Here is a 23,750-nt window from a genome sequence, read left to right as displayed (position 1 = left end):
TCACCTGAGAAGAAAATCTGAATTAAGAGTCTAATGATCACCATGAATCTATTGTCGATTGTTGGGAAAACCCCATCTGGTTCACTAATGCCCTTCAGGAAAGGAGACTGCCATCCTTACCTGGTCTGGCCTACATGTGACTCCAGACCCACAGTAATGTGATTGACTCTTAACAGCTCCCCCCCCCCCCCCCCCCCCAGGTGAAGCAAGAATGCTCAATAGATGTTGGCACAGCTAGCGATGCCCTCATCCATGAATGAATAAAGAATAAAGTAGATTTATAACCTTCTGAAGATATGAATAAAGGCAGAGTGACTGACTTAGCGGGATGCGCTGAGAACTGATCAATTGGTCGCCTCTCTCTTATTTTAATTCAAACCTTGCTTACAGTACTGATGAACAGCCATGGCCCCTCTTTGTTAAAATACATGTTTACCCAATCAGGGTCTCCCAACCACCCACCAGTAGTTCGCGTGGAACTGATGGACTCGTGTACCCACCGCCCCACCGACCAAGGCATTCCCCAGATTCTAGGGAGGTCACCACATTTACAGTCTGCCTTGGTGGCTTGGGCGAAAGGATCAACAGTATTACCGCCCAATTTCAACATGAAACAAAGACGGGCAGGGAAGCGAGTTGTGAGGAGGGTACAAAGAGTCTCTGAAGGGCGATGGTCACGTGTGTGACAAATCTCAAGTTGATGCATCAAAGGGCAGAAGGCTGTGGAGGATATCAAAAATCTCAGAAGGGACATGGACAGGTCAAGTGAGCGGCAGACATTTTGCAGATGGAGGATAATGTGAGGAAACATAAGATCTTCCACTTTGACAAGAGAAAACAACAGTAGGATGTTTTTGTGGTGGAGGGAGACTGCAGATCTCTGGAAGAGATGGATTTGGGCTGTTTTTTCCAACACCGAAAATACATGGAGATAGGGAGATGAATTCTCTCTGAAAGACTCCAAAATACGCATAAAATTGTATCATGGCACCTGTAAGCAGATTGGACAGAATCAATGAGGAGCTGTTGCTCCAGGGTATCGGAGGTCGCGAGGTCAGAGGCTGGGGGGAGGCAGGGCTGATGGACGTGGGCCCAGATAGAGCCAGACCCCTGAAGCTGCAGTCCCTGAGTGGGCTTTGTAGGGTGTTTTCCCTCATGAGCAGCACAAACTAGGACAAGGGAACATCGTTTTAAAATAGCGACACCCACTCACCCCTGTTTAAGTGAAGATGAGGATGTATTCCTTCTCCCAGAGGATCGTCAGTCTTTGGAATTCCCCTCCACAGAGAGCAGTGGAGGAAGGGTCATTGAATATATTCGAGGCTGAGTTGGACAGATGTTTGATTGTTGAGGGAATAGAGGATTAGAGAGGACAGGTAGGAATGTACAGTTAAGACCAAAATCAGATCAGGTACAATCCTGTTAAGAGGTGGACCAGCCCTAATGGGCTGATGGTTTTCTCTGCTCCTGATCTTATTTCTAATGATTTTATAATTTTATTTCTACCTTCCATTTCTGGCTGGTTATCTCCATGTTCCTCGACGTTTTCATTGTTTCCCTCCATCTCTGTGTTGTCAGAGGTCACTGAGGCTGTGATTTTATTCAGTGACATCACTGCAGGGAAAATATATGGCACCATTAGCGTGTCACATCCTGGAATTTAAGATTTGGGATTGTGCGTTCCTCCTAATATCCATAGCAAGCGAGGAAAGTTGACACATAGGAGTGATGTGCAATAACATCTGTAAATTGCCAAGTTAGAACTGCATTGCATCAGTGAGTATAATTCAAGAGTAATGCATTAGCTGTGAGCCACTTCCTTTCCTTGATAAAAATAAATGGGAATTACTTAAAAGTTATCGAATGATCAGGTGAACACTGCCTTTGAGGAAGGGACCAACTGTATTGTAGAAAAATTGCAAGCTGACACAATAATGGGCGGGATAACAATGTGCGAAGAGGGTGCAAAAGGTCTCAGGAGGGAGATGGACAGGTAAAGTGAGCAGCAAACATTTTGCAGTTGGAGAAAGCATCAGGTCGTCCACTATGGTAGGAAGAACACAGCAGCAGGATATTTGTTATTCCAGTGGAGGAAGACTGCAGAACTCTGTGCTACCGATGGACCTCGGTGTGCTCTTACGAATGCTCAAATTACATGGTGCAGTAGGGTAAAATTCTCTCTGGATGGTCTCAAAATACTCATAAAATTTTATCGTGGCACATGAACAACCAGAGAAAAGTTAGCCAGGAAACAGATGGGCCAGAACTGATGAGGGGCTGTTCCTCCGGGGGTTCGGAGGCTGGGGGGAGGCAGCAATGAAGAAAATTAGACCTGTAGGGCTGGAGGGGGCAGTAGACTGGGTTCAGGATGAGAAGTAAGGCTGGGAAGACTTGGGCCTGTCATCTCGGGTGTCCCAGGCTGGGGATCCAGTTGGGTAGTGAGGCTTCCAAGCATTGGGGATACCAAGTGGAGAGAGGAACTATAATGTGTGAGGAGAGGCTGCAATGAGGGGAAAGGTTTGCGAACCTCAGCAAAGTGGATTGACGAGCTGGAGGGGAGGGCGGGTCTGCCCCAAGAGCGAGAGAGCAATTTCAACAATTTCAGCCTGTTGTCTCCTGAGAGGTGATTGCATTGAGTCCATTGTGTGAATTGATTAATATAACATTGAAAGGTTTGATTTCATAAAGATTGAATTCTGTTTTATGACATGTCAAAGTGTCTCACAAACCATGGTTTACTTGAATGTGGTGTGATTGGGACAAAAAAAAACATATAACTGTTTATGTGTGACCTCTCTCGTCTGTGGAAAATGTGTTTATGGTGATGGCTTTTTGTGCACTGAAGTACGTATCAGTTTCCTAATTAGTACCACATTGTTGGCAACGATGTCCTTCTTGTACCTATGAAATACTATTGCCTATTTGAATACTATAGTGTATGCAAAATTGATGCTTTCCTTGTGTGTGTTGTGGCTTATTCTGGATTAGTGGTGCTGGGAGAGCACAGCAATTCAGGCAGCATCCGAGGACAGGCAAAATCCGTGGAAAGGCAAAATCGACGTTTCAGGCAAAAGCCCTTCATCAGGAAACCCGAAACGTCGATTTTGCCTGTCCTCGGATTTTGCCTGTCCTCGGATGCTGCCTGAATTGCTGTGCTCTTCCAGCACCACTAATCCAGAATCTGGTTTCCAGCATCTGCAGTCATTGTTTTTACCCTGTGTTGTGGCTTAGGCTAATAGAATGCTGATGATTATTACCGATGTTGCTGAATTCTTCTAACTCTGATTCTGCGTCAGTCCAAATACCCTGCACGTTAACGCCAATATTGATGATAATGTTACCTCATTGTTGCATTGCCCAATAAAGATTGGGAATGATAAAAAAAACCTCACCTGAAAACAAAAAGAAAAGCCCCCAAAAATCAGAAAAAGCAGCTCTCAAGAAAGTCTCAAGTGAAACCTGTGAAAAGTATTTAAGCCTCTGCTTGGACATGAATCACAATGCCTTAGCAAGCAGATACAGCCAAGCAGTGAGGAAAGGATCTAAAATGTTGGCTTTCATTGCAAGTAGTACTGAGGTAGTGAAATCTTGTTCCAACTTAGAGTAAGGTCAAAAAGTGGTGTGACATCAGGTTTTTGTCCAACAGGTTTTATTTGAAATTGCACGCATTCCCAGCGCTGCTCCTTCATCAGGCCTGCAATTTCAAATCTTGCAGTTTCAAATAAACCTGTTGGACTACAACCTGGTGTTGTTTGATTTTTGACCTTTGTCCACCCCAGTCCAATTCTGACATCTCCACATTAGGGTAAATAAAATGAGTGAAATCTTGTACAGGACATTGGTGAAACCGTATCCAGGCAGCTGTGACTTTGCTAACCTAAGGAGTGTGTACTTACATTGAAATCGTTTTCAGAGGATTAGATTAGATTACATTACATTACATTACATTACAGTGTGGAAACAGGCCCTTCGGCCCAACAAGTCCACACCGACCCGCCGAAGCGCAACCCTCCCATACCCCTACATTTACCCCTTACCTAACACTACGGGCAATTTAGCATGGCCAATTCACCTGACCTGCACATCTTTGGATGGTGGGAGGAAACCGGAGCACCCGGAGGAAACCCACGCAGACACGGGGAGAACGTGCAAACTCCACACAGTCTGAGGCGAGAAATGAACCCGGGTCTCAGGCGCTGTGAGGCAGCAGTGCTAACCACTGTGCCACCGTGCCGCCTTACTAAAGTTAATTCCTCAAATGAAGTGGTTGTCCTATGAGGAACGGTTGAGCAGGAGATTAGAATGATAAGTGATCCTATTGAAACATATAAAGACTTGGGTGGGTTTTGCATGGTTAGATGGTGGGATGTTTTCCCTCATGGCAAAAAAGAATTAGGACAAGGGGCCATTGGTTTAAAATAGTGACCCCGGCCCCCCCCCCCCCCCCCCCCCCCCCCAAACATTTAAGTGAGGATGAAAATGAATTCCTTCTCTGAGTGTATTTAGACTTTGGAATTCTCATCCAAAGTTGAGGCAGTGTCATTCGAGGCTGAGTTAGACTGGTGAGGGAATTGGTAGTTGTAGAAATGTACAGTTAAGACCAAAATCAGATCAGGTACAATCCTATTAAAAGGTGGTCCTGCCCTAATGGGCTGAATGGTCCTCTCTGCTCCTGCTCCTATTTCTTATGATTTTATAATTTTATCTCTACCTTCCATTTCTGGCTGGTTATCTCCATGTTCCTCGACGTTTTCATTGTTTCCCTCCGTCTCTGTGTTGTCAGGGGTCACTGAGGCTGTTCGTTTGCTCGGTGAAGTTGCTGCAGGAAGCATGTATGGCATTACTAGCATGTTACATCCTGGAAATGAAGGTTTGAGTTTGCAAACTCTTCTTATTATCCATAGCAAGAGAAGAAAGTTGACCTGTGGGAGTGATGTGCAATAACATCTGCAAATTGCAGAGCTAGAACCACGCTGCATCAGTGAGTAGAATTCGAGAGTAGTGCATTAGCTGTGAGGCGTTTGCTTTACCTCATAAATATAAATGTAACAATCGGGTGATCAAATATATGAACAAAGAGGTCATCTGTATTGTAGAGAAATTTCAAGCTGATGCATCGATGGGCAGGGGGTTGCGAGGAGGAGGTAAAGAATCTCAGGAGGGAGATGGACAGGTTAAGTGAATGGCAAATATTTTGATTATGGAGGATGATGATGTGAGAAAATTTAGAATCATCCCCTTTGGCAGGGACGAAACGACAGCAGAATGTCATTTCAATGGAGAGAGACTGCAGAACTCTGAGATCTGGGCATGTTTTTAACCAGTGCTCAAAATACATGGAGGAGGTGGGTAAATTCATCCTGAAAGACTCCAAAATGCTCATAAAATTCCATTAGAGAAAAGTCTGCCCCTGTAAGCAGATCAGACAGAATGGATGAGGAGCTGTTCAACCTAGGAATTATAGATAGCGAGGTCAGAGGCTAGGGGAGGCAAGGCTTTTGGAAGTGGACCCAGATAGACCAGACCCTTAAGGCTGGAGATCCTGAGTGGGCTTTGCAGAGTAAATGGTTTTCCCTCATGGGGGAGCACAAACTAGAAGAAGGGACCACCGTTTTAAAATAGTGACTCTCTTCGCCTCCCCCTCCTCCCCAGCATTTAAGTGAAGATGAGGATGTATTCCTTCTCCCAGAGGGTCATTAGTCTCTAATTCTCTTCCACAGAGAGCAGTGAAGGAAGGGTCATTGAATATATTTGAGGCCACAGAACATTAGATTTTTGATTGAAAAGGGAATAGAGGAATAGAGGATTAGAGAGGACAGGTAGGAATGTACAGTTAAGACCAAAATCAGATCAGGTACAATCCTGTTAAGAGGTGGACCAGCCCTAATGGGCTGATGGTTTTCTCTGCTCCTGATCTTATTTCTAATGATTTTATAATTTTATTTCTACCTTCCATTTCTGGCTGATTATCTCCATGTTCCTCGACGTTTTCATTGTTTCCCTCCGTCTCTGTGTTGTCAGAGGTCACTGAGGCTGTGATTTTATTCGGTGACATCACTGCAGGGAAAATATATGGCACCATTAGCGTGTCACATCCTGGAATTTAAGATTTGGGATTGTGCGTTCCTCCTAATATCCATAACAAGCGAGGAAAGTTGACACGTAGGAGTGATGTGCAATAACATCTGTAAATTGCCAAGTTAGAACTGCATTGCATCAGTGAGTATAATTCAAGAGTAATGCATTAGCTGTGAGCCACTTCCTTTCCTTGATAAAAATAAATGGGAATTACTTAAAAGTTATCGAATGATCAGGTGAACACTGCCTTTGAGGAAGGGACCAACTGTATTGTAGAAAAATTGCAAGCTGACACAATAATGGGCGGGATAACAATGTGCGAAGAGGGTGCAAAAGGTCTCAGGAGGGAGATGGACAGGTAAAGTGAGCCGCGAACATTTTGCAGTTGGAGAAAGCATCAGGTCGTCCACTATGGTAGGAAGAACACAGCAGCAGGATATTTGTTATTCCAGTGGAGGAAGACTGCAGAACTCTGTGCTACCGATGGACCTCGGTGTGCTCTTACGAATGCTCAAATTACATGGTGCAGTAGGGTAAAATTCTCTCTGGATGGTCTCAAAATACTCATAAAATTTTATCGTGGCACATGAACAACCAGAGAAAAGTTAGCCAGGAAACAGATGGGCCAGAACTGATGAGGGGCTGTTCCTCCGGGGGTTCGGAGGCTGGGGGGAGGCAGCAATGAAGAAAATTAGACCTGTAGGGCTGGAGGGGGCAGTAGACTGGGTTCAGGATGAGAAGTAAGGCTGGGAAGACTTGGGCCTGTCATCTCGGGTGTCCCAGGCTGGGGATCCAGTTGGGTAGTGAGGCTTCCAAGCATTGGGGATACCAAGTGGAGAGAGGAACTATAATGTGTGAGGAGAGGCTGCAATGAGGGGAAAGGTTTGCGAACCTCAGCAAAGTGGATTGACGAGCTGGAGGGGAGGGCGGGTCTGCCCCAAGAGCGAGAGAGCAATTTCAACAATTTTAGCCTGTTGTCTCCTGAGAGGTGATTGCATTGAGTCCATTGTGTGAATTGGATAATATAACATTGAAAGGTTTGATTTCATAAAGATTGAATTCTGTTTTATGACATGTCAAAGTGTCTCACAAACCATAGTTTACTTGAATGTGGTGTGATTGGGACAAAAAAAAACATATAACTGTTTATGTGTGACCTCTCTCGTCTGTGGAAAATGTGTTTATGGTGATGGCTTTTTGTGCACTGAAGTACGTATCAGTTTCCTAATTAGTACCACATTGTTGGCAACGACGTCCTTCTTGTACCTATGAAATACTATTGCCTATTTGAATACTATAGTGTATGCAAAATTGATGCTTTCCTTGTGTGTGTTGTGGCTTATTCTGGATTAGTGGTGCTGGGAGAGCACAGCAATTCAGGCAGCATCCGAGGACAGGCAAAATCGACGTTTCGGGCAAAAGCCCTTCATCAGGAAACCCGAAACGTCGATTTTGCCTGTCCTCGGATTTTGCCTGTCCTCGGATGCTGCCTGAATTGCTGTGCTCTTCCAGCACCACTAATCCAGAATCTGGTTTCCAGCATCTGCAGTCATTGTTTTTACCCTGTGTTGTGGCTTAGGCTAATAGAATGCTGATGATTATTACCGATGTTGCTGAATTCTTCTAACTCTGATTCTGCGTCAGTCCAAATACCCTGCACGTTAACGCCAATATTGATGATAATGTTACCTCATTGTTGCATTGCCCAATAAAGATTGGGAATGATAAAAAAAACTCACCTGAAAACAAAAAAAAAGGCCCCACAAATCAGAAAAAGCAGCTCTCAAGAAAGTCTCAAGTGAAACCTGTGAAAAGTATTTAAGCCTCTGCTTGGACATGAATCACAATGCCTTAGCAAGCAGATACAGCCAAGCAGTGAGGAAAGGATCTAAAATGTTGGCTTTCATTGCAAGTAGTACTGAGGTAGTGAAATCTTGTTCCAACTTAGAGTAAGGTCAAAAAGTGGTGTGACATCAGGTTTTTGTCCAACAGGTTTTATTTGAAATTGCACGCATTCCCAGCGCTGCTCTTTCATCAGGCCTGCAATTTCAAATCTTGCAGTTTCAAATAAACCTGTTGGACTACAACCTGGTGTTGTTTGATTTTTGACCTTTGTCCGCCCCAGTCCAATTCCGACATCTCCACATTAGGGTAAATAAAATGAGTGAAATCTTGTACAGGACTTTGGTGAAACCGTATCCAGGCAGCTGTGACTTTGCTAACCTAAGGAGCGTGTACTTACATTGAAATCGTTTTCAGAGGATTAGATTAGATTACATTACAGTGTGGAAACAGGCCCTTCGGCCCAACAAGTCCACACCGACCCGCCGAAGCGCAACCCACCCATACCCCTACATTTACCCCTTACCTAACAGTACGGGCAATTTAGCATGGCCAATTCACCTGACCTGCACATCTTTGGATGGTGGGAGGAAACCGGAGCACCCGGAGGAAACCCACGCAGACACGGGGAGAACGTGCAAACTCCACACAGTCTGAGGCGAGAAATGAACCCGGGTCTCAGGCACTGTGAGGCAGCAGTGCTAACCACTGTGCCACCGTGCCGCCTTACTAAAGTTAATTCCTCAAATGAAGTGGTTGTCCTATGAGGAACGGTTGAGCAGGAGATTAGAATGATAAGTGATCCTATTGAAACATATAAAGACTTGGGTGGACTTTGCATGGTTAGATGGTGGGATGTTTTCCCTCATGGCGAGAAAGAATTAGGACAAGGGGCCATTGGTTTAAAATAGTGACCCCTGCCCCCCCCCCCAACATTTAAGTGAGGATGAAAATGAATTCCTTCTCTGAGTGTATTTAGACTTTGGAATTCTCATCCAAAGTGGAGGCAGTGTCGTTCGAGGCTGAGTTAGACTGGTGAGGGAATTGGTAGTTGTAGAAATGTACAGTTAAGACCAAAATCAGATCAGGTACAATCCTATTAAAAGGTGGTCCTGCCCTAATGGGCTGAATGGTCCTCTCTGCTCCTGCTCCTATTTCTTATGATTTTATAATTTTATCTCTACCTTCCATTTCTGGCTGGTTATCTCCATGTTCCTCGACGTTTTCATTGTTTCCCTCCGTCTCTGTGTTGTCAGGGGTCACTGAGGCTGTTCGTTTGCTCGGTGACGTTGCTGCAGGAAGCATGTATGGCATTACTAGCATGTTACATCCTGGAAATGAAGGTTTGAGTTTGCAAACTCTTCTTATTATCCATAGCAAGAGAAGAAAGTTGACCTGTGGGAGTGATGTGCAATAACATCTGCAAATTGCAGAGCTAGAACCACGCTGCATCAGTGAGTAGAATTCGAGAGTAGTGCATTAGCTGTGAGGCGTTTGCTTTACCTCATAAATATAAATGTAACAATCGGGTGATCAAATATATGAACAAAGAGGTCATCTGTATTGTAGAGAAATTTCAAGCTGATGCATCGATGGGCAGGGGGTTGCGAGTAGGAGGTAAAGAATCTCAGGAGGGAGATGGACAGGTTAAGTGAATGGCAAATATTTTGATTATGGAGGATGATGATGTGAGAAAATTTAGAATCATCCCCTTTGGCAGGGACGAAACGACAGCAGAATGTCATTTCAATGGAGAGAGACTGCAGAACTCTGAGATCTGGGCATGTTTTTAACCAGTGCTCAAAATACATGGAGGAGGTGGGTAAATTCTCCCTGAAAGACTCCAAAATGCTCATAAAATTCCATCAGAGAAAAGTCTGCCCCTGTAAGCAGATCAGACAGAATGGATGAGGAGCTGTTTAACCTGGGAATTATAGATAGCGAGGTCAGAGGCTAGGGGAGGCAAGGCTGGTGGAAGTGGACCCAGATAGACCAGACCCTTAAGGCTGGAGGTCCTGAGTGGGTTTTGCAGAGTAAATGGTTTTCCCTCATGGGGGAGCACAAACTAGAAGAAGGGACCACCGTTTTAAAATAGTGACTCTCTTCGCCTCCCCCTCCTCCCCAGCATTTAAGTGAAGATGAGGATGTATTCCTTCTCCCAGAGGGTCATTAGTCTCTAATTCTCTTCCACAGAGAGCAGTGAAGGAAGGGTCATTGAATATATTCGAGGCCACGTTAGAACAGAACATTAGATTTTTGATTGATAAGGGAATAGAGGATTAGAGAGGACAGGTAGGAATGTACAGTTAAGACCAAAATCAGATCAGGTACAATCCTGTTAAGAGGTGGACCAGCCCTAATGGGCTGATGGTTTTCTCTGCTCCTGATCTTATTTCTAATGATTTTATAATTTTATTTCTACCTTCCATTTCTGGCTGATTATCTCCATGTTCCTCGACGTTTTCATTGTTTCCCTCCGTCTCTGTGTTGTCAGAGGTCACTGAGGCTGTGATTTTATTCGGTGACATCACTGCAGGGAAAATATATGGCACCATTAGCGTGTCACATCCTGGAATTTAAGATTTGGGATTGTGCGTTCCTCCTAATATCCATAGCAAGCGAGGAAAGTTGACAAGTAGGAGTGATGTGCAATAACATCTGTAAATTGCCTAGTTAGAACTGCATTGCATCAGTGAGTATAATTCAAGAGTAATGCATTAGCTGTGAGCCACTTCCTTTCCTTGATAAAAATAAATGGGAATTACTTAAAAGTTATCGAATGATCAGGTGAACACTGCCTTTGAGGAAGGGACCAACTGTATTGTAGAAAAATTGCAAGCTGACACAATAATGGGCGGGATAACAAGGGTGCAAGAGGGTGCAAAAGGTCTCAGGAGGGAGATGGACAGGTAAAGTGAGCAGCAAACATTTTGCAGTTGGAGAGAGCATCAGGTCGTCCACTATGGTAGGAAGAACACAGCAGCAGGATATTTGTTATTCCAGAGGAGGAAGACTGCAGCACTCTGTGCTACCGATGGACCTCGGTGTGCTCTTACGAATGCTCAAATTACATGGTGCAGTAGGGTAAAATTCTCTCTGGATGGTCTCAAAATACCCATAAAATTTTATCGTGGCACATGAACAACCAGAGAAAAGTTAGCCAGGAAACAGATGGGCCAGAACTGATGAGGAGCTGTTCCTCCGGGGGTTTGGAGGCTGGGGGGAGGCAGCAATTGAAGAAAATCAGACCTGTAGGGCTGGAGGGGGCAGTAGACTGGGTTCAGGATGAGAAGTAAGGCTGGGAAGACTTGGGCCTGTCATCTCGGGTGTCCCAGGCTGGGGATCCAGTTGGGTAGTGAGGCTTCCAAGCATTGGGGATACCAAGTGGAGAGAGGAACTAAAATGTGTGAGGAGAGGCTGCAATGAGGGGAAAGGTTTGCGAACCTCAGCAAAGTGGATTGACGAGCTGGAGGGGAGGGCGGGTCTGCCCCAAGAGCGAGAGAGCAATTTCAACAATTTCAGCCTGTTGTCTCCTGAGAGGTGATTGCATTGAGTCCATTGTGTGAATTGATTAATATAACATTGAAAGGTTTGATTTCATAAAGATTGAATTCTGTTTTATGACATGTCAAAGTGTCTCACAAACCATAGTTTACTTGAATGTGGTGTGATTGGGACAAAAAAAAACATATAACTGTTTATGTGTGACCTCTCTCGTCTGTGGAAAATGTGTTTATGGTGATGGCTTTTTGTGCACTGAAGTACGTATCAGTTTCCTAATTAGTACCACATTGTTGGCAACGACGTCCTTCTTGTACCTATGAAATACTATTGCCTATTTGAATACTATAGTGTATGCAAAATTGATGCTTTCCTTGTGTGTGTTGTGGCTTATTCTGGATTAGTGGTGCTGGGAGAGCACAGCAATTCAGGCAGCATCCGAGGACAGGCAAAATCCGTGGAAAGGCAAAATCGACGTTTCAGGCAAAAGCCCTTCATCAGGAAACCCGAAACGTCGATTTTGCCTGTCCTCGGATTTTGCCTGTCCTCGGATGCTGCCTGAATTGCTGTGCTCTTCCAGCACCACTAATCGAGAATCTGGTTTCCAGCATCTGCAGTCATTGTTTTTACCCTGTGTTGTGGCTTAGGCTAATAGAATGCTGATGATTATTACCGATGTGGCTGAATTCTTCTAACTCTGATTCTGCGTCAGTCCAAATACCCTGCACGTTAACGCCAATATTGACGATAATGTTACCTCATTGTTGCATTGCCCAATAAAGATTGGGAATGATAAAAAAAACCTCACCTGAAAACAAAAAGAAAGGCCCCCACAAATCAGAAAAAGCAGCTCTCAAGAAAGTCTCAAGTGAAACCTGTGAAAAGTATTTAAGCCTCTGCTTGGACATGAATCACAATGCCTTAGCAAGCAGATACAGCCAAGCAGTGAGGAAAGGATCTAAAATGTTGGCTTTCATTGCAAGTAGTATTGAGGTAGTGAAATCTTGTTCCAACTTAGAGTAAGGTCAAAAAGTGGAGTGACGTCAGGTTTTTGTCCAACAGGTTTTATTTGAAATTGCACGCATTCCCAGCGCTGCTCCTTCATCAGGCCTGCAATTTCAAATCTTGCAGTTTCAAATAAACCTGTTGGACTACAACCTGGTGTTGTTTGATTTTTGACCTTTGTCCGCCCCAGTCCAATTCCGACATCTCCACATTAGGGTAAATAAAATTAGTGAAATCTTGTACAGGACTTTGGTGAAACCGTATCCAGGCAGCTGTGACTTTGCTAACCTAAGGAGCGTGTACTTACATTGAAATCGTTTTCAGAGGATTAGATTAGATTACATTACGTTACATTACAGTGTGGAAACAGGCCCTTTGGCCCAACAAGTCCACACCGACCCGCCGAAGCGCAACCCACCCATACCCCTACATTTACCCCTTACCTAACAGTACGGGCAATTTAGCATGGCCAATTCACCTGACCTGCACATCTTTGGATGGTGGGAGGAAACCGGAGCACCCGGAGGAAACCCACGCAGACACGGGGAGAACGTGCAAACTCCACACAGTCTGAGGCGAGAAATGAACCCGGGTCTCAGGCGCTGTGAGGCAGCAGTGCTAACCACTGTGCCACCGTGCCGCCTTACTAAAGTTAATTCCTCAAATGAAGTGGTTGTCCTATGAGGAACGGTTGAGCAGGAGATTAGAATGATAAGTGATCCTATTGAAACATATAAAGACTTGGGTGGGTTTTGCATGGTTAGATGGTGGGATGTTTTCCCTCATGGCGAGAAAGAATTAGGACAAGGGGCCATTGGTTTAAAATAGTGACCTCTGCCCCCCCCCCCCCCCCCACAACATTTAAGTGAGGATGAAAATGAATTCCTTCTCTGAGTGTATTTAGACTTTGGAATTCTCATCCAAAGTTGAGGCAGTGTCATTCGAGGCTGAGTTAGACTGGTGAGGGAATTGGTAGTTGTAGAAATGTACAGTTAAGACCAAAATCAGATCAGGTACAATCCTATTAAAAGGTGGTCCTGCCCTAATGGGCTGAATGGTCCTCTCTGCTCCTGCTCCTATTTCTTATGATTTTATAATTTTATCTCTACCTTCCATTTCTGGCTGGTTATCTCCATGTTCCTCGACGTTTTCATTGTTTCCCTCCGTCTCTGTGTTGTCAGGGGTCACTGAGGCTGTTCGTTTGCTCGGTGACGTTGCTGCAGGAAGCATGTATGGCATTACTAGCATGTTACATCCTGGAAATGAAGGTTTGAGTTTGCAAACTCTTCTTATTATCCATAGCAAGAGAAGAAAGTTGACCTGTGGGAGTGATGTGCAATAACATCTGCAAATTGCAGAGCTAGAACCACGCTGCATCAGTGAGTAGAATTCGAGAGTAGTGCATTAGCTGTGAGGCGTTTGCTTTACCTCATAAATATAAATGTAACAATCGGGTGATCAAATATATGAACAAAGAGGTCATCTGTATTGTAGAGAAATTTCAAGCTGATGCATCGATGGGCAGGGGGTTGCGAGGAGGAGGTCAAGAATCTCAGGAGGGAGATGGACAGGTTAAGTGAATGGCAAATATTTTGATTATGGAGGATGATGATGTGAGAAAATTTAGAATCATCCCCTTTGGCAGGGACGAAACGACAGCAGAATGTCATTTCAATGGAGAGAGACTGCAGAACTCTGAGATCTGGGCATGTTTTTAACCAGTGCTCAAAATACATGGAGGAGGTGGGTAAATTCTCCCTGAAAGACTCCAAAATGCTCATAAAATTCCATCAGAGAAAAGTCTGCCCCTGTAAGCAGATCAGGCAGAATGGATGAGAAGCTGTTCAACCTGGGAATTTATTGATAGCGAGGTCAGAGGCTAGGGGAGGCAAGGCTGGTGGAAGTGGACCCAGATAGACCAGACCCTTAAGGCTGGAGGTCCTGAGTGGGCTTTGCAGAGTAAATGGTTTTCCCTCATGGGGGAGCACAAACTAGAAGAAGGGACCACCGTTTTAAAATAGTGACTCTCTTCGCCTCCCCCTCCTCCCCAGCATTTAAGTGAAGATGAGGATGTATTCCTTCTCCCAGAGGGTCATTAGTCTCTAATTCTCTTCCACAGAGAGCAGTGAAGGAAGGGTCATTGAATATATTCGAGGCCACGTTAGAACAGAACATTAGATTTTTGATTGATAAGGGAATAGAGGATTAGAGAGGACAGGTAGGAATGTACAGTTAAGACCAAAATCAGATCAGGTACAATCCTGTTAAGAGGTGGACCAGCCCTAATGGGTTAAATGATCTTCTCCACTCCTGCTCCTATTTCTTATGATTTTATGATTTTATTTCTACCTTCCATTTCTGGCTGGTTATCTCCATGTTCCTCGACGTTTTCTTTGTTTCCCTCCATCTCTGTGTTGTCAGAGGTCACTGAGGCTGTGATTTTGTTCGGTGACATTGCTGCAGGAAAGATGCATTGCATTATTAGCGTGTCATATCCTGTGATTGTGTACTCTTCCTAATACCTGCAGTAAAAAAAAGGCAGTTAACATGGAAGTTAACCGGGAGTGATGCGCAATAGCATCTATAATTTGCTTATTCAGAATCACGGTACATCAGTTGTCATGTTCTGGCTCTACAGGACATTGTGAGCCCACTTTTGGAGTATACATACAGTTCTGTTTGCCCTGGTAGAGGAGAAATATTATTAACTTGGAGAAGGTGCAGAAAAGATTTACCAGGATGTACCGAGACTGAACTTGACTTATAAGGAGCGGCTGGGATTTCTTTTGACTGGAGCATGGACATTGAGAATTGACCCTATAGAAGTTCACAAAATAATGAGGGGTGCAGATATGGTTAATGGTAGTTGCCCTTCCCCTAGGATGGGGGTTTCAAAATGAGGGGGAATATTTGTGAGAGGAGAGGGGTTTGGAAGAGACATGAGGGGCAATTGTTCTGCGCAGAGGGTGGTTCGCATGGGAAATGAACTCCCTGAGGGGGTGGTGGATGTGGGTACATTTAAAAGACATTTAGATTAGATTAGATAACTTACAGTGTGGACACAGGCCCTTCGGCCCAACAAGTCCACACCGACCCTCCGAAGAGCAACCCACCCAGACCCACTCCCCTACATTTACCCCTTCACCTAACACTACCGGCAATTTAGCACGGCCAATTCACCTAACCTGCACATCTTTGGACTGTGGGAGGAAACCGGAGCACTCGGAGGAAACCCACGCAGACACTGGGAGAACGTGAAAATTCCACACAGTCAGTCGCCTGAGTCGGGAATTGAACCCGGGTCTCTGGCACAGTGAGGCAGCAGTGCTAACCACTGTGCCACCGTGCTGCCCCAGATAAGTCTGGGCCAACTGCAAATTGGGTTGGGAAATCTGGTCTAGCCCTCTATTCCCTCATCATGGACGAGTTGGACCGAAGGGTCTGTTTTCGTGCTGTACGTCTTTATGATTCCATGACTTTACATGAACAGGAAAGGTTTGGAGGGATATGAGCCAAGCGCAGGCAGGTGGGACTAGTTTATTTTGGGATTATTTTCGGTGTGGACTGGTTGGACCAACGGGTCTGGTTCTGTGCTGTCTGACTCATAAGGTAACTCTGCTCTTTCTGACATATTTCAAAAGTCAATCATCTGTAGAGATACAATTTTGACTCAGGAAACTGAAGTCAAATTTCAAAGCTTGTGTATGACACTAATTTTGGGGTTGCGGTGATTAATACTGAAGAAAATTGACGAAACGTAAGAAAACATTGACAGATTATAGAACATGATTATAAATGGCAGATGCCAGTATAGAAAAGTGTCAGTTGGTGCATCTTAAATTGAGCAATTGGGACAACATTCAATGGAAATTAAGAGTCTAAACTGAGTAAGGACACAAAGGGATGTAAAACGTATAGAGATTAAGTTGTAGAGTCATAGAGGTGTATAGCACGGAAATAGACCCTTTGGTCCAACCCGTCCATGCCGACCAGATATCCCAACCCAATCTAGTCCCACCTGCCAGCACCTGGCCCATATCCCTCCAAACCCTTCCTATTCATATACCCATCCAGATGCCTCTTAAATGTTGCAATTGTACCAGCCTCCACCACATCCTCTGGCAGCTCATTCCATACATGCACCACCCTCTGTGTGAAAAAGTTGCCCCTTCGGTCTCTTTTATATCTTTCCCCTCTCACCTTAAACCTATGCCCTCTAGTTCTGGACTCCCCCATCCTTGGGAAAATACTTTGTCTATTTATCCTATCCATGTCCCTCATGATTTTATAAACCTCTATAAGGTCACCCCTCAGCCTCCGACACTCCAGGGAAAACAGCCCCAGCCTGTTCAGCCTCTCCCAAGAGCTCAAAACCTCCAACTAATAGGTTAGATGCAGGTGTCATTCCTGATGGTGGGAGGAGTCCAGAACCAGGAGTCATAGTCTAAGGAAAAGGGGTTAACCTTTTAGCACTGAGATGCAGAGAAACTTCTTCTCCCAGTGAGTGGTGAACCACTGGCACAGAAAGTGGTTGAGGCCTAAGTATTGTGTGGTTGCCAGCAGGAGGTAGGTAGGCCCATTGTATGCCGGGATATACAAGCTAATTGGGTTAGCAATGGGGAATGCAGGATTAGGGGAATAGGGGAGGAAGGTGAGGCTGTGGGCTGGGTGGGATGCTCTTTGGAGGGGCAGTGTGGATGTGATGGGCCGAATGGCCTGCTTCCACACTGGCGAGATTGATGATTCTCTGATTCTATACAACCTTTGTTGCTAAAGGGGTCAAGCGATGTAGAGGGTATGGGTAGGATTAGAGTACTGAGCTCAGTGAGCAGCCATGATCATGTTGAATGCCCAACTCCCTTAACACAGATTGCAAGACCTTAAAAATGTAAGCACAGTTAATTTCTCAAGGAACAGAATCGATAAGCACTGGGGCTGTTTTAAGCTTACATATAACATTGGTCAGGCCACAGTGTAATATTCTAATACACTGAATATGTACAGGAGAAGACAATAGAAAGTTTTGAATGGATGAATCTCAAACTGAAGACGTTAACAATCATGGAAAATGGAATGGCTTAGGGTTCTGCTCTCAGCATCTTGAGGACGTGGATAGGATGAACAAGCAAGGTCTTTTCTAAGGGTAAGGGAGTACAAAACGGGAAGGCATAGGTATAGGGTGAGAGGGGAAAGTTTAGAAGGGACTTGAGGGGCAACTTTTTCACGCAGAGGGTGGTGCGTGTATGAGGAAATGGTGGAGGCTGGTACAATGACAGAATTTAAAAGGCGTCTGGAAGGGTATTTAAATAGGAAGGGTTTGGAGGGATTTGGGCCAAGTGCTGGCAAATGGGACGAGATTAATTCAGGAAATCTCTATGACTCTGTGTACATCTCCATGATTTTAATAATGGCAGAGAAGGGTGATCTAAGAGCAGCCCTTAAAGTGATTAAGACATAAGATAAGGGAAGCATAGAGGCGATTTTCCACCTGTGCGTAGGCACAAAAGAAAAGAATTCTGAAGATATCACTTAACCAGAGCATGGTGGGAAGGTGGAACTTGTGACAACAACCAGTATTCAAAGCTAATTGGCATGGACGCATCAAATAGACGTGATACCCCTGGGTCAAATGATGTAAGATGACAGGTAGATAGAATGGCAGAATGGGTGCCGCAGATGCTGAAGATCAGAGTCTAGATTAGAGTGGTGCTGGAAAAGCACAGCAGGTCAGGCAGCATCCCAGGAGCAGGGAAAATTGACATTTTGGGCAAAAGCCCTTCATCAGGAATGAGGAGGATAGAATGGCCTGTTTTGATGCCATCTGTTATTGTCATTCTGTCTTAACTTATTCTTACCATCCTCTGTTTTCGCACCGTCGGCATTTTCACCCGCCGTCCCCCGGCTTTTGATTGATTCACCTTCAGGGTCTTCATTCATTGTTGCTTTTACTTTGGCAGGATTTCTGTATTAATATTTAAAGGTAATTAAGCATTTTAGTTGCTTGACAATTATTGATAAGGATCAATTCTCAAATTCAATCCTCAAGGACTTTGCTTTTGTGGGACTATAAGGACAGCTTAGAATATTGGAGTGGAACTTTGGGTCCTTGATACTAAATGGGGCTTTGGGCTCAACAGCAGTAGATATTTTCTGATTGGAGGGTGGATGGGGTTGTCTCGCCAAGTAATGTTCTCAGATCCAACGGGCACAAAGTTCTGAGGTTAGCCAGAGTCTGCAGCTCCCCACTGTATTTCAAAGGGAGCTGGACACCAACCCATCCTCTGCAAACCGACTTCTGCTGTTCACTGTCAACTGCCCGTGGAGACCAAGAGGGTAGTGACCCCACACTTCCGCGACGTTTCCCCGGGACGTTGGCCGACACCCGAGAGAAAAGGGATGTACTGTTTACACTGAATGGTAACCCAATGACAAAGGTAGCCTGGGCCAAGGCTAGGTGTGTGGCCGTCTCCAGGTTTGGTCACCTTGTCCTGTGACACGGAGGTCTTTATCGGCAGCGGCTTCTAGGTTTTCCCAACCTAATCGACTTTTCCCGAACTGAAATTGATCTGGGATGATCTGCCTTAATTTTCACCTTTTTCTTCTCATGTCTGATTTCTGTCGTTGACACGGGCGCCTGTGGGATGGACGCTTTTCACTGTATATTTTTGGTAAAGGTACTCGTGACCATAAGTTGCTATTCTATTCTACAGTTTACTCAGTCTCTGAGAGTGTGAGTTAGCATTGTATGTTGGTTGTTGTAGAGGAGCTGTTAGGTGCAAGTTTGGGAGCCAGACTCCCCTGAGATGGTTCACGTGCGCCGGATTTTTTAGATTAGATTCCCAACAGTGTGGAAACAGGCCCTTCGGCTCGACAAGTCCACACCGACCGTCCAAAGAGCAACCCACCCAGACTCATTCCCCTACACCTAACACTATGGGTAGTTTAACATGGGCCAGTTAACCTAACCTGCGCATCTTTGGACTGTGGGAGGAAACCGGAGCACCCGGAGGAAACCCACGCAGACACGCGGAGAACGTGCAAACTCCACACAGACAGTTGCCCGAGGTGGGAATTGAACCCGGGTCCCTGGCACTGTGAGGCTGCAGTGCTAACCACTGAGACACCGTGCCGCCCTGTCTATGGTAGCTGGAGCTGCCAATACCACAGCACTTGCACCATTGCGGTACTGGCTCATTCACACCTGCCAGGGCTCACCATTACAATGTAAAAGAGCTACAGCACACGGCAACTCGGACGACATCAGCTCGCTGGCCTTTCATCTCAACGAGGGCAACACATTTGCTGGAATTCCATTGTAACCTTGCGTGGGACGACTGCACAATCACAAAAGGTGTCTTTGATCGGAGGTTGGATTTGTCATTCTGCCCGTGCGATGAACTGACAACACTACTTTGCGAGACAGCCCCACCATCAGAAGATATCTCCTGCTGCTGAGTCACAGCACACCAACTAATGCTTTAGTTCTGTTTCACCCATTCTAGGTCTTTGGCATAACATTCAGGGTCCCTAGTCCCTCAGTTTCGTAAAGACTGCTCGTCACCCGTCCCCAGTCTCACTGTAAAAGAAACCAGGACGAAATGTACTTCTTAAAGCAACAGAGGGCACCCAGTGATGGGGTCAAATCCGATGGCTGGAGCAGTTTAGTTTCTAAGGGGGTGCCATGGCGTACAACAGATTCTGAAGAGGAAATTATTGCAAATGCACTTGCTGGTATCCATTCAGCTTGTGGGGGATGAGCTTTAAAAGCAGCCAATGGCGAGGAAGTCTAATTCTATTTTGAGCTAACATTGTAGCAAGGACCCGTGAACAACTAGCAGGGAAGAGATGTTCGGTTTCCCTTGGAGAACTTGTCCCAGTCTCTTGGGTCTACCAAAAGGAACACATCCTGCCCTGGGGGCCCATCCGACTTAGTCACCTCATCAGCCGCGTGCAAGGAGCATTACAGTGCTCCCTCGTTGTCCTCGACGACGCAAGTTGGAAGCGAGAGCACCTTCATCCTCGTGACCCACAGACTCAGATACCCACAAAGGGTCTTTGCACAGTTTCACAGAAACTAATCCCCCCGCTGCCAGTTTAACAGAGTGCGTGCTGTCCTCCAGCCCAGTGTTGGGTCTGTTACCTGGTCTGCGTGAGTCTTGGAAGTGGGCTGTTGCGGAGCTTCTCAAAGTGGTGGCTGGGACACCCCCTCAGCCCACCCCGTTGGGATTTAGGGGTTGGCGGGGGTTCTGTCGGCTGGGTACGTGATAACAGAAGCTTGACCCAGCAGACGCCTCCCCCTGCCCCACTGCCCCTCACTCTCGCTGAGGATTCGGACAACTTTCCAGCCTCGGAATGAGGTCACAATGTCCTAATCGTCAGGAAGCACTGGGGCTGGAGAGCTCCATAACCTTTACTTTGGAATTGGTTCGCTCCAGGGCAAAGGCAAAAAGTTGTGGTGCTGGAAAAGCACAGCAGGTCAGGCAGCATCCGAGGAGCAGGGGAATCGACGTTTCGGGTGCAAGCCCTTCTTCATGCTTGATGAAGAGATTACACCCGAAACGCCGACTCTCCTGCTCCTCGGATGCTGCCTGACCTGCTGTGCTTTTCCAGCAACACACCTTTTTGACTCTGACTCTCCAGCACCAGCAGTCCTCACTCTCCCCTCACTCCAGTGCAAGGTCCTTTAACTCAGGTGCTTGTGCAAACTTATAGCCTTTGGTTTCTGTTTGCGTCTCTCACACACATGTTTGAACTTAGCAAGAACTCGTACACACCCTCCCATTCCTACTGGAGGTTTGGTTAGGGATGGGGGGAGTGGAAAGCTCTATAACTGAGCCGACTGAGCACTCCTTCACCCTCAATCCTGACCCCTTCTTCTTCCCATCACCGGAAGTGGTCTTTCTTTCCTCTGTTAGGCTTCGATCTCCTATTATACTGTGGCCCTCCCCCCTATTCGTGATTTCATGTGCCCACACCCATGCTGACCTTTTGACACCCCCTTTATCCAATTCACCTAATCCTCCACCGCACACACCTCCTGACCCCACTGTGCTCCCCACCTTCCTTGAACCTCTCTCGTTCTTGCCTCTGTCTCCCACTTGCTTATCTGCATTCCCCAGAATCTGACTGGCACCCTCTGACAACCACACCTTGCCAACTTTATCTGGAACTTTTCTATTGTGCTCCTTCACTGTTGTATCCTGTGATAGACTTCCTACAGTGTGGACGCAGGCCACTCAGCCCATCGAGCTCACACCATCCTTCTGAAGAGCATCCTACCCACGCCACACTGCCCTATCCCTGCATTTCCCATGGCCAATTCACCCCAGCCTGCACATCGTTTGTGGGACTGTGGGAGAAGCCCAGAGCACTCGGTGAAAACCCACACAGACACGGGGAGAATATGCAAACCCCACACTGACAGCGGCCCGAGGCTGGGATCGAACCCGGGTCCCTGCATCTGTGAGGCAGCAGTGCTAACCACTGAGCCACCGTGCCACCCGATTACTGTTATCTCCCACCCCCCCCCCCCCCCACCCCCTTTTATGTTCTTCCCCATTCACTGTTGTGCTCCTGCCTCACGTATAGGGTCAGGTTTGTGAACGTGCCTGGGGAGAGATGGGGTGTTAATGAGGATTTGAGGGACACTGATGAAGGGAAAAGGGATTCCTGGCCGTTGAGATCAGGAAGGCGCATCCACCTGTCGGGCTCTGAGATCCAAATGCTGAAACTTTAACCCGGTGTCCGGAATCTGAACGTTAGCTCCCGCCCAATGGCGTTCACCCTTCCACGGGTGAACATTCCGACAATGGCTGTAATGAATGAGCTCCACCTGAGGAATGACAGGTTCAGAAAGAGCCATGCGCCCTCCTGCTGGGCTGTGCTAATGCTGTAACACAGACAGTTGTGTTCTCCCTGAGATCGATAAAATGGGAAGTTAGTTAGAGCTGAGTTCATTGCCGCGGGCTTTGCAACTTTCGAATTACAATCTCTGGACCTTTCAAACGGAAAAAAAACTTATTATCGACAATTTCTAAGTCACAACAAAGAATCAAAAGATTCGCACACAATTTGTGCATGGCAATTAACTCCATATTGATTGTAACCAATGGCATGTCCTTGGGAAAACAAATCATAGCAGGACTTAATGGTAAGGTCCTGGGGAGTGTTGCTGAACCTTGGAGTGCAGGTTCATAGCGCCTTGAAAGTAGAGCAGAAGTAATTTACGAGAGTGGTTCTGGGAATTAGAAACTTCAGTTCTGAGGATAGACTGAAAGAATTGGAATGCTCTCTTGGACAGAAGAACGCTGAGCGGGGAAATCACGATCGAGGGTTTCAAACTCCTGAGTGGGCTGGTCAGAGCCGATAGGGTGAAGCTGTCCCCACTCGTCAAAGAAACAAAGAGTGCAAGGGGATGGATTTAAAGTCACATGCAAAAGAAGTAAGGGTGATGTGAGATAACAAAAAAAAAAATTCAACACAGTGAACAGTCCAGGGTGTGGAGTACACTGCATTGAAATGTGGTAGAGACATTTCAAGGTTCAATTGATGCAATCAAGAGGGACATTGGATTAGAGTTTGGATTGAAATGGTGGGAAAAGGCAGGAGATTGGCACTACAGAATGGAACCAGTACATGCATGATGGACCGAATGGCTTCCGACTGGGCTGTAACAGTTCTGTGACTCTGTCTCTTTGAACTGTAAAGAAAATAACCTGCTCTAACCCTGTTCAAGTCCAAAGCCAGTTGCCTCCCATTTCCCTGCACTGAGATCCATCTGGCACACGTTTCTGTAGAGATAGACAATAGATAATAGGTGCAGGAGTAGGCCATTCTGTCCTTCGAGCCTGCACCACCATTCAATATGATCATGGCTGATCATCCTTAATCAGTATCCTGTTCCTGCCTTATCTCCATAACCCTTGATTCCACTATCCTTGAGAGCTCTATCCAACTCTCTCTTAAATGAATCCAGAGAGTGGGCCTCCACTGCCCTCAGGGGCAGAGCATTCCACACAGCCACCACTCTCTGGGTGAAGAAGTTTCTCCTCATCTCTGTCCTAAATGGTCTACCCCGTATTTTTAAGCTGTGTCTTCTGGTTCGGCACTCACCCATCAGCGGTTACATGCTTCCTGCCTCCAGAGTGTCCAATCCTTTAATAATCTTATATGTCTCAATCAGATCCCCTCTCAGTCTTCTCAACTCAAGGGTATACAAGCCCAGTCGCTCCAGTCTTTCAGTGTAAGGTAATCCCGCCATTCCAGGAATTGACCTTGTGAACCTACGCTGCACTCCCTCAATAGCCAGAATGTCTTTCCTCAAA

At 45.9% G+C, this 23,750-nt stretch overlaps 1 protein-coding gene across 2 annotated transcripts in view; it reads right to left on the bottom strand.

Annotated features, from left to right (window-relative positions):
- LOC122541341 (interferon-induced very large GTPase 1-like) overlaps window positions 1–20,381 on the bottom strand; it is a 29,716-nt gene extending 9,335 nt beyond the window's left edge. Inside the window, exons 1-9 of one of the 2 annotated variants that reach the window (XM_087979444.1) lie at window positions 20,363–20,381; window positions 18,282–18,388; window positions 14,776–14,883; window positions 13,536–13,643; window positions 10,343–10,450; window positions 9,105–9,251; window positions 5,950–6,057; window positions 4,712–4,819; window positions 1,507–1,614 (exon numbers count right to left, since the gene is read on the bottom strand). In XM_087979444.1, coding sequence (XP_087835570.1) covers window positions 1,507–1,614; window positions 4,712–4,819; window positions 5,950–6,057; window positions 9,105–9,251; window positions 10,343–10,450; window positions 13,536–13,643; window positions 14,776–14,883; window positions 18,282–18,388; window positions 20,363–20,367 — 907 coding nt within the window. In that variant the 5' untranslated portion in view covers window positions 20,368–20,381. The remainder of the gene's footprint in view (window positions 1–1,506; window positions 1,615–4,711; window positions 4,820–5,949; window positions 6,058–9,104; window positions 9,252–10,342; window positions 10,451–13,535; window positions 13,644–14,775; window positions 14,884–18,281; window positions 18,389–20,362) is intronic. The other variant, XM_087979445.1, reaches the window with a different exon arrangement.
- Between the last annotated feature and the right edge of the window lie 3,369 nt (window positions 20,382–23,750).

Source organism: Chiloscyllium plagiosum, unplaced genomic scaffold (genome assembly GCF_037043375.1).
Source record: "Chiloscyllium plagiosum isolate Xiang-an unplaced genomic scaffold, Cpla_swu_hap1 HiC_scaffold_35, whole genome shotgun sequence".
Classification (NCBI taxonomy): domain Eukaryota; kingdom Metazoa; phylum Chordata; class Chondrichthyes; order Orectolobiformes; family Hemiscylliidae; genus Chiloscyllium; species Chiloscyllium plagiosum.
This window is presented reverse-complemented; position numbering and strand designations above follow the sequence as displayed.